This window comes from Coffea arabica, chromosome 1e (genome assembly GCF_036785885.1).
Source record: "Coffea arabica cultivar ET-39 chromosome 1e, Coffea Arabica ET-39 HiFi, whole genome shotgun sequence".
In the NCBI taxonomy this organism is placed as follows: domain Eukaryota; kingdom Viridiplantae; phylum Streptophyta; class Magnoliopsida; order Gentianales; family Rubiaceae; genus Coffea; species Coffea arabica.
Genome location: NC_092311.1, coordinates 45,996,318 through 46,006,749, shown reverse-complemented (window position 1 = coordinate 46,006,749; position 10,432 = coordinate 45,996,318). Strand labels below are relative to the sequence as shown.

General features: G+C 36.5%; 1 protein-coding gene and 1 long non-coding RNA gene across 3 annotated transcripts; both read left to right on the top strand.

The window, feature by feature from the left end:
• The first annotated feature begins 442 nt into the window (after positions 1-442).
• LOC140010786 (uncharacterized) lies at positions 443-3,496 on the top strand. The gene is made up of 3 exons (XR_011817934.1): positions 443-719; positions 2,197-2,341; positions 2,743-3,496. It is a non-coding gene; the product is annotated as an uncharacterized lncRNA (long non-coding RNA).
• A 1,700-nt stretch (positions 3,497-5,196) lies between these two features.
• LOC113706983 (superoxide dismutase [Cu-Zn], chloroplastic) lies at positions 5,197-9,791 on the top strand. Of its 2 annotated transcripts, XM_072058301.1 has the most exons (8): positions 5,369-5,815; positions 5,924-5,963; positions 6,073-6,168; positions 6,505-6,536; positions 6,630-6,705; positions 6,855-6,908; positions 9,091-9,170; positions 9,564-9,791. In XM_072058301.1, the coding sequence occupies exons 1-7, from the start codon at positions 5,465-5,467 to the stop codon at positions 9,135-9,137; spliced, it is 696 nt and encodes a 231-aa protein (XP_071914402.1). In that variant the 5' UTR covers positions 5,369-5,464; the 3' UTR covers positions 9,138-9,170; positions 9,564-9,791. The 2 variants fall into 2 exon arrangements, with proteins under 2 accessions (XP_027084924.1, XP_071914402.1); XM_027229123.2 differs by lacking the exon at positions 9,091-9,170 and having other exon boundaries at positions 5,197-5,815.
• The last annotated feature ends 641 nt before the right edge of the window (positions 9,792-10,432 follow it).

The following is a 10,432-nucleotide window of genomic DNA, read 5'->3' as shown; positions in this document are numbered from 1 at the left end:
CAAAAGGGGAAAAAAAAAATGCCAGAGAAAAAATAGTTTACAATAGTATAAGTATAATTGTGTCCAATGCAGGATAAAGCGAGACAAAAAATTTGTTAGGAGCTAAAATGAAAAATGATATATATTTTAAGGAAATTAATTATGATTAACGCCTATTTCTTATGCTCAATTTGTAACAGGTCCAAATCATCCTTAGCTTTAGGAAAACCCTAAGGGTGTGTTTGGTTCCCATAGAATTGGAGGCTTAGAATTAGAATTGGAGCATCAATTCCAAATCTTCGGTTTGGACGCTATCTATGTGAGAGAATTAGAATTCAATTTGAATTCTATGAGCCATCAATTCCACAAATTCAATTCTTTGGTAAGACCTAAGAATTACAATTCTAATTCCATAATTTCACCTCCTATTCAGGTTAGTACGCGGATCCTAGCGGGTAAAAAATTAAAACCGGGTCAACTAGGTAAGCGGCCCTCTCTCGCTATCTAATTAGACACTTTTCCTCAACCGCAAGTACCTCTAATCTAATTGCTCTGCGTCATCCCCTTCACCTCCACCCTAACATTTTCCCTCTTCCACCACCGTCTCCGGCATCGCTCTGCCACGCATCTACCCATCACCTCAGCAATCGCGAACAAAGTGCAGGATTCTCAAATATTTTGTATATATTGAAGCCGTCTAGGGGAGGATTCTCAAATATCTTTTACTGCTCAACTCAACGGTAAGCGCATTTTCCTTTACATTCAACGTTCTTCCTGCATTATATTCGTCAAATGAAGTTTTTTGTAACTTGATGGTTCTGGACATCCGACGATTTGAATTGTGTTGTGGGATTTGGATTATGATTGATATTTGTTTTTTTATTTAAAGAAAAAATAAATTTACTGCTGCTACTTATGAATCGCATTTGCTCCCCTAATATTTGTGAAATTAATTAAATAATAATAATAACAAATGGAATAGTAGAGGCTTTTTGAAGGATGAGTTGATGAGGATTGAGTGAGTGGCTTACCGCTTACTCTCACGGTAGAAACAGAAGCTTGCGAAGGCTTCTCTTGCTTTCAATTGCAAAAAGTGAGTGTTTTGGGATTCTGATGATTCTGATCCTGGATTGCATTATTTACAGACATTCTGCATACAGGGGGATGCAATTTTGTTTTTTTATTTTTTTTTCTTTTTCTTGGTTGGTATTTTGAAGAAATAATTATACCTTTCCTTGCATTTGTGTGATTCCTAAATCTGATCACGTGAACTGCATTATATAATTTCATTCTATTTGGACAATGCATCTTTTATTGAGTTGTATTTCACTTCGTTGATTCACTTCTGATGTAATTAGTAATGAATGATTAAAGTAGTTATTTGCCTCTGTATTTGAACTTTTAAGCTTGCTCCTGATGCTGTATTTACATAACATTTCTTGAATTTGACATTAAAAAAAACACTACTAGTATCCAGTTTTTTTTCCCCCTTTTGTTTGTGGCTTTGTAATACATTGTTCATGGTTCTTTGTAGATTGAATATTCAAGAGATAATTTCTAGGATCTACATTCACATTACAGGCAGAAAAATTATCTCATTCAAGAACGTTTTGTCTACAAAAAATTACTGCTACAAGTTTAAAATTTCACTGCATTATAATGATTCGACCTCTAAACATCAGGAAGTGGCCTTGGCTAAGAACCTGACTTCGTGAATCATATCCACATGTTTAAGACTGATAATGGATGAAATGCTGAATCCGAAGCTAAAGCCTTCAAGACACTGAGATCATAAACACAGAGAATGCAGATTACACCCTTTTTATAAAATCTATTTGTTGGCTGTTATGATCAAGTATATAACGTCTCCAGTTCACAATCCAAGGCTGTTGGCTGTTATGACCAAGTGTCAGATTAAAAAATCTTCTTAAAACCAGTTATACTCTTCTTAACTTAGTATCTAGAATCATAGAAGGAATCACAAATTTACTTTGACAGAGCGAATTTTTAGTTCTATACTGCAGTGGCTGTTGAAAAACTTGCTGTCAGGGCCTGAAAAATCTTTTATGTATCAGCTCAAGGCTGCTAAATTCTCGTCAATGGACATGGAATGTGATGAATGTTTGTTTTGGACTATTTAATGCTGTCATAAATTCTCTCACACACTCTCTCTTAGCGTATATTTAAATGTGTTTGATTGTTCCTAATATGTTACAGGAAGGCTTGTTTAACCTTGCCCTGCATTTAAGTGAAGTCGGTGCATTCTTCTTGATAGCAAAGTTGTGGGCTGACATGAAGTTGGGCATGCTTAAAGGCTGAAGATCGTCACTTCAGTCTTCCTTGTATCTGTGGTTTTTTAAAGGTATTTATTTTCAAGCACTTAGAATGCTGTGAATAGGTTTTTGATGTGAAAATTATAGCTCTATCTCTGGCTTTCATGTTTCAACTATTGAGCTTGGTAATAACGGTTCAATTTTGACACTAACTAGAACAATTGTCCTGCAGTTCTTTGGTGTATGTTTCTGTATATAATCAATTGTTACGCATATTTTAAAGCTTATGTGGTGTAACAGTTGGGCTTTCCCTGCAATTCATTGCTAGTTAGGAAATTGTAAATAGCTATCTTTATCTCACACACACACACATATATAGAGGAGTTTCAAGGAGAAGATAATTAATCTTTTTAGCTATCATTTTAGCTTCAATTGACTATGTAGAATTTAACACTATAAATGAGTAATAATTTGTTGTCTAACATTACAGGCAAGTACTTTCTTGTTGATGCGGGTTATGCAAATAGCTCCGGTTTCTTAGCTCCATATAGGGGAGTTAGATATCATCTTAGCGAGTGGTCTGCTAGTGGGAGGAAGCCTCAAAATTTTAAAGAGTTATTCAACCTTCGACATTCAATTGCTCGAAATGTGATTGAAAGGACATTTGGTTTGTTCAAGAAGCGGTGGGCCATTTTGAGAGATGCATCTTTTTTTGATGTTAAGACTCATGTCATGATAATTAATGCATGTGCCATCCTTCATAATCTTATTCGAGTAGAACAACCAAATGACCCTTACTTGGATGAAGTTGATGCTGAGATGCGAAGAGTACAACATGAGGTTGATGATGAAGATGAAATGGAAGATGAAGATGAGGAAAATGGAATGGAAGATGATGGTCCAAATAATGATGGTGGTGTAAATGCTGTTAACGAGAATCGAATTCGAACAGTACAACCAACTAGCGAGTGGACACAATTTAGGAATGCTTTAGCACGAGCAATGTTTATTGACTATCAAATTAGACAAGGCCATCATGGAAGTTGAAATTTGATAGGAATTTATTCGAACTTAATTTAATATTAGAATGGCCATTTATTGAAAAATAGTAGCAATGTATAACTGTGCTTTTCTTTCTCTTTTTTTTTTTTGGCTAAAAACACGTTGTTTGTGTATTCATCTATTGAAATTTTTTGTAAGATACAAAACTCAAATATTTATAATAGGTACAAGTTATGACTTTCCTCCCAATTCATATCATAGAGTAGGCTTTTGATTTTCTAAAATTTAAAGTTCTTAACTTTAAATTTGTATCAAGGTTTTAACTCGATAAATATTAACTACTTTTTAAGTTAGAATATACAATTATTTTTTATTTAATATAATTTAATTTAAAAAAAAGAATTTTTTTATTTTTGCAAAAAAGGAACTAATTTTTTTTTCTTTTAAAGCTTTATTAACAATTAGTTAAATGCAAGAAAAAATAAATTATTAAAGGTACTAATTAGTTTTTTCCTTAAAGCTTTAGTAACAATTAGCTAAATGTTAAAAAATTATTATATAGTAAAAAAAAGAAATTTTTTATGTAAGGAAATATTAGTTGGAAACAATTCTAATTCCTAATGAATTCTTCTCTCATCCAAACAAAGAATTTGGAATTCCAAATAAATTCCGTATCAATTCTATGTATTTTCCAAACGAAAGAATTGCAAGGATTTGGATTTCAAATTCATAGAATTCAAATTCTATAGAATTCCAATTCTAATTCAATTCTAATTCTGTAGAACCAAACGTACCCTAAGTGCTGATTTTGGTATCAAGACTAGGAATTCTGTAGTGGGAAAGTTGGAGTCAAGAAATGTTATTGTTAACGTACGCTGAGAATTCCTAAAGCTAGCCACGGGATGCTAAGGCATTAAGGGATGCCCAGCCTAGCCTTTTCCTTTTTTGTCCAAGAGTCAGGCTTTGTTTTGTACTTTTTAGAGGCAGCGAGTCAAAGCAAAAGTCCGGCAGCCTACTAGCTTTATGAAAAAAATTCCTTTAAAAAAAAAAATTCGGTGTCAGGTGCTGGGCTGTACCTGACACAGCCCGGCACCAATAGATTTATACCCAGCCTGTGTCAGACCGATAAGTGTCCGACCTTTCTATTTTTTTACCTATATTCTAAGTAATTAGCCGTACAATTGATCTGGCAGATGCTCAAAACTGAAGAACTTGCGTTTGCAATTTGAATACTCAAGTTCAACTTGATTATCTACTTAGGTTGAATCACATTAAAAGCTCGGTTAAAGTCCGAGATAAATTGAAATTACCGATACAGATGCGACATTTTGTAGTTTTAGTGGAACAAACGAACTTTCTTGAAGTTGAAGCAGATCCCTGGTATAGATAATTCACTAGAAAGTAAAATTAAAACTTGACAGTGATTCTTAAATGCATGCAGAAGGAAAAATGTGGCAGAATCAAATCAGGACCTTCATCATTAATAGATAATATTTTCATCGGTTAAGTTAGGTATTAAAGATATTATAAAGAATGTTTGCATTATTGCTCATATCTCTTGGCTATGGGCAAGGAAGTTGGATTATTTTCAAGATCATAGAAGCAGACTAGAAACACTAATAAAACAAGTAACAGTACACAATGTACAGGTGTTTTACTCTTCAAAGTGACAATTGGACCAGTAATTCAGGGTTGAAACAATGATACCAAATGCCAGATTCTTCTAACTGGAGACAGAGATAACCGCCCAACCTGGGTAGCTCGAGTGGTTTCGTTGCTCCTTTTTAGGATATGACGACCACGATTTGAGTTCAAAAATAATGTGTTCGAGGGGATTGAGCTCTCCTTTCGAGCTGCAGGGAAGTAGTCGGGTCGAAGACCCGAATAGAAAAAAAAAGAAAAAGACAGAGATAACACCTCACGTGTAGCAAGCAGTAGTGATATTACATATTTTTCTAATACAAAAAAAGTTTGAATCGGTCCAGGCGTTGAGCTACATCCCGGCTTGGATCAGAGCATGGCTCCGTTTCCGGGACCAATAACACGGCTCGGCTCCAGGACCATAGGTGGCTTTCAGGGCTCCTACCGGCAGTACTGCATATTTTAGTTGGCTAGTGACTCCAGCAAACATAGGAACAACCCAGGCTAAGAAATCCCGCTTCGCACCTCCCAATCACTCACTAGCCAACATTATCAATTTCTTCATCTAAATGCAAGCTGCTCTTGCAGCTATGGCCGCCCACGCTATCCTCTGTTTCACGGCCGTCAACCACCATCCTTTCCTCTCCCAACTCTCCAATCCCATTTCCGCTTCTTCTTCGCCTTCTTCTTTATCACTTCATTCCTCATTTCATGGGGCATCTCTCAAGCTTCCCCGCCAATTTTCCGCCGCCGCACCTAAGCCTCTCACTGTCGTGGCAGCCACCAAGAAAGCGGTTGCTGTCCTCAAAGGCTCCTCGGATGTGGAAGGCGTCGTCACTCTCACCCAAGATGATGATGGCCGCACAACTGTGACTGTAAAAGTTAATGGGCTTACTCCAGGGAAACATGGGTTCCATTTGGTTAGTCTTTTTATTCCTTAAATTTTGTTCCACTTTATTACTGTTAGCCAAATATCTATGGTTTGTCTTGCTCAAATTTCTTTTTTTTTTTAATTGGGATTTTCATAGCATGAGTATGGTGATACCACGAACGGGTGTATGTCAACAGGTTCGATTTTTATTAGTATTTAAAGCTTATTTTAGAGGAAATGATGGTTTATTCCTGCATTTTTCTGGGCGAAATCTGTTGGTGATTGTGGTTTACTGTGCATTAACAGGAGCGCATTTTAATCCGAAAGGGTTGACTCATGGAGCTCCTAAAGATGATGTCCGTCATGCGGGTGACCTGGGAAACATAGTTGCCAATGCCGATGGTATTGTTTAGAGATATTGTTTAGATTGATAGTTTTATTCAGTTTCAGAAATATAGAAGGCGTTTTCTTAGTGAATTGCAAAATAAGAAAAGAAATGTAACATGAAGGGAGGATATGGGGAAATGGATTTCTTACTCGTTGACTTTTAAGTTGATATTGCAGAAACCAACTTATATATTTATGGAGACCTAATAAAAGCATAAATATTTCTTAAATTCAAAGTTACTTACTGGAAGTAACCTGTAATTGTTTACTAAAGATTGGATCTTTTCGTTTTTAGCAGAGCTGATGATTGTGACTTTTTCTGTAATCCTGATGTTGTTCAATGTTATCCAGGTGTGGCTGAGGCAACCATCGTGGACAATCAGGTACATTGGATAACTTCATGCTGCTCTGACTTGTGTGTATGATCATATATTCACAATTCTTATTGAGGAATGTGATTCTATTTTCACGTGCAGATACCTCTGAGTGGTCCAAACTCGGTTGTTGGAAGGGCTTTGGTAGTTCATGAGCTGGAGGATGACCTTGGAAAGGGTAAAGTGACCGTTTATGTTCATATTTTATTCAAGATATATTGTTCTTGTTGTTTTTGAGTCCGTAGAATCTAAGGATAACCTAAATTGCTGCTGTTATGAGCTTTATTAGTATGTCATTATCCTTTCCTTTTGGCTGTCAATCTGTAGGTGGTCATGAACTCAGTCTAACTACAGGCAATGCTGGTGGAAGATTAGCTTGTGGTATGCAAATACATTTTCCTCCCACACTTCATTACTTGCTTATTTTAAGTTCCAGTACCTGCTTTCTTTTTTTCCTGGGGAAGCACAATGACTAAATCATGCACCTAATATTATGCCTAAGTTCCTTCCTTGACTGCCACCAGCTAGTTTATTGCTAGTTCCATTTGTGATGAATTACTTTTCAACTCTGGATAACAGTATGGAAAAAGTTTAGTTTATGGCTGTGGGGGAGGTCTTATTGCAATTCCACACTATCTATCTATGTTGCATAACCTTCACTGTTTGTTGAGGACCTTATGGAAAACATTGAAATAGTGTGGTTGTTGTTATTGTTCTTTCAGCTGAGATTCTTGTGACTTTCGTCTTGCATCATAATCTCACAGAAATTTTGCTGTTGATCCTTGTTTTTCTACATCATAACACTGCTAGTCCATTGAGTTGTAGGAGGTTGTTTTCATTTGAATTCATTTCCAATTGGTCTCTTTTGTTTTATCTGAAGTCAAATAATTAATCTGCTGGTCTTTTGTTAATGTCCTCTTTCCTTCTTCCTTTTTTTTCTGTTCCCCTAAAAAAATTCTGGATAAGACATTCTGACTATGATCGTCAGTATGCCAAAGTGTTGAGTCAGTTATAGAACTCAACTTTTTGTGCCATCACGAGGTTGACCGAGTGTGTCTGTCTTTTGTGCTTCTCTTGCTTGGAAATCTTCTACAAACCCATTTTTGTTGGATGTTTTTCTCCAGCCCTGGTGGGGGGAAGGTTTGGTTGGTCCCCTTACTGCATAAATTTTGGATGATGATTTACATGGTTAATGCACCATTGATCTCTTAAATCCTTAACGCATGCTTCCTTTCCGAACAAAGACATCTTGTGGAGGAGCATATTGTGGAGCATGGTTTTGGTTTTCTGCCACTAGAACCTTTGTCCTGCATCCGAGCAGTTATTCGGCCTTAGAAGTTAAGTCTTAGTTTTCTTCTCAAATAAATAGTTAAGTCTTAATTTTCTTCTCAAATAAATAGTAAAGTGATACGAAGCTTACATGCACAGTGCAAGCTAAGAAAGCATGGATTTTTTTGCATATCTACATCTTTTCATTGTAAAACTTATAGAATATTTGACCAGATTGCTGTCTATGTCTCATTTTGCATAATATTATTTAGCTTTATTGCATTTCAGCTTTACTTCTCATTTCAACTGTCGTATACAGCCCATGTAGATTAATCTTTCTTGTCACATCTAGATGAATCGATTAAGGTTCTTGAGTTAGTGCAGTGTAAAAAGAATATCTAGAAAGTCCTAATGATGTACTCAGAAGTGTGTCTGAAAAGAATATTGCTAGAATTTAAGTTTTCCCCTTAATGTCCCCATTCCCGTCCAAACATTCAGCATAGCTGATATTCTGAAGTCTCACCTGTTAGGGACCTTCCCAGATGCCCTTAAAAAGATTGGGCAATAAAATTTCATTCTTGTCAGATGCCATTGGCCACAGATTGAGAGAGCAAGTAATCATCATTGCATTTCATTTATAACCACCTTTGCTTGGGGTCAAACCCAGAATATCATAAACAGAAAACATGCATAACCAAGGGTACAGGTGATGCATTTAGTAGGTGCACAAAAACAAATTATGAAGAATGGGATGATGCATTTTTTCCAGAAAGTTGTCAATTTATTAAGAATATATACACATGTTTCTGTTGCTACAATTATTGGATTTGCAAATGCGATCAGTGTATGGTTGATCAGTTGACCTTTGGTTCAAGGAATATTCAATGGCAACTTTTATCTAGATACATATTTTCTTTTCTTAAATTAAGTCATAGGACTGATGTAGAAATCAAAATCACGCCAGTGTACTTCCAAGACTTTGAATGTGCCTGTTTCCAGAGGCTTAGAGATTATAGCTTCCGTATGCCATGCTAATGTGTGGTTCTTGGGAAAAAACTTCTTACATCGCTCCATTCTGCATGTGGCTTTCTTGATCAAGTAATGCATTGTTCCAGAACTTGTTTATGTTAGTTTATTATCTTAGGACCCAAGCTGTTTAAGGGCAGTTTTTTTTTTGCATTTTTCGGGTATTAATAGTTCAACAGACACGTCATGAGCTCCTCTTTATGAAGGTTGAATCCTGGATGCTATCCTTTGTGTTTACTTTCTTTCTTCTTGTTGAAATTTTTTGAAGCGAGTTGGTTAATATGCCTCAAGGAGATCCTTCCAGTCTGTAAATAGCATTCATGAGGAAAAGGTCTAGTTCACACAGAGGTACATGTACAGTTCCTGTACAAACAACTTTGTTATTCCTCCGTACCTAGTGATGCCACAACTTTTTCCTCCTGTATGATGTTTTCAAGACTAGGCATGTACATATAGTAGATAAAATTCCACAGTGCATGATAACATGCCTCTGGTGTAATGATGCTTTAGAAACTACTAATAGTTCGATTAGGATGTGATTGGTTCTTGATCTCAACAAAGGGCTCTAGAAAAGGCTTCTCATGATGGGATGCAAAATATTGGTATACCTGGACGATCTAAATTCTTTCATATTTATGTGCCTTATCCATGATTTGTTGGTGGTTTCACTTTCACCTGCTATGCTTGATCCTGTTTTATTTAAGATAGCTGGCATACTTTATCATCTGATCTTGTCTGCAGGTGTTGTCGGTTTGACTCCCATATAAGTAGCTAGCTTGGACCTAAAGATCCCATCGGTAAACACTTGTGGTGTTTAAAGTTTGATATGGAGTTGAATGGAGAGGATGTCCAATTGGAAGAGCAACTGATTGTTGTCTTGTGAAGATGCAGCTAAATGCTGTATGAACGAATTTGCATACTATTTGTTTACGCTTAAATGAAGTGAATAAATTTCAATGCTTGGACTTAGATTTGTGGATATTTTTCTGAACTCTCAGTATTGTTCTTCCTGAATGACTTCGGTTATCATTTTGGCTTTACTAGCGCATTAGCCTGATCTTGATGATTAACACCAGTGTTTGAATTCCTCCCCTCTCCCCTCTCACGGCTCCATGCTTGACAGCAAAATCCTTAACAATAAGAAGATCCACCTTCTTGCACTGCCTTCCTAGCTGTTTCTTTTACGGCCTTTGCTTGACCTCTGATGTTAAGGGCTTTTTCTCCAACCATAATACGATCCACTGCCTTGGTTAAAGCTTCTGCTTTGATGATTTCAGTCGTGATTCTGCTCCATTCCTGAGCCCCGACGCCAACAGACATCTGTCAACAATTTTTCATTGAAAAACTGCTCTGCAAACAAGGGCCATGCAACCATTGGCACACCACAACATACGCCCTCTAGAGTTGAATTCCATCCACAATGAGTCACGAATGCTTCCACAACTGCATGCTCAATAACGGTAGAATTTGAAGCAAAAGGCATTCAAAGAGATGCAACTGAAACTAATGCCCAGACATGAAACTGTTATTAACTTCTTCCACTAATGTTCTGGCAAACCACATGTTCTCCAAACCTTAATTGGAAACTAAGGAGTTTTAAGTAATTACAC

Coding starts and splice junctions, on each gene's coding strand:
- LOC113706983 (XM_072058301.1), top strand. CDS start 5,465: ATGCAAGCTGCTCTTGCAGCTATGGCCGCCCACGCTATCCTCTGTTTC. Junction 6,169..6,504: donor CATAGTTGCCAATGCCGATG/GTATTGTTTAGA, acceptor AATGTTATCCAG/GTGTGGCTGAGGCAACCATC. Junction 6,909..9,090: donor TGGTGGAAGATTAGCTTGTG/GTATGCAAATAC, acceptor AATTTTTTGAAG/CGAGTTGGTTAATATGCCTC.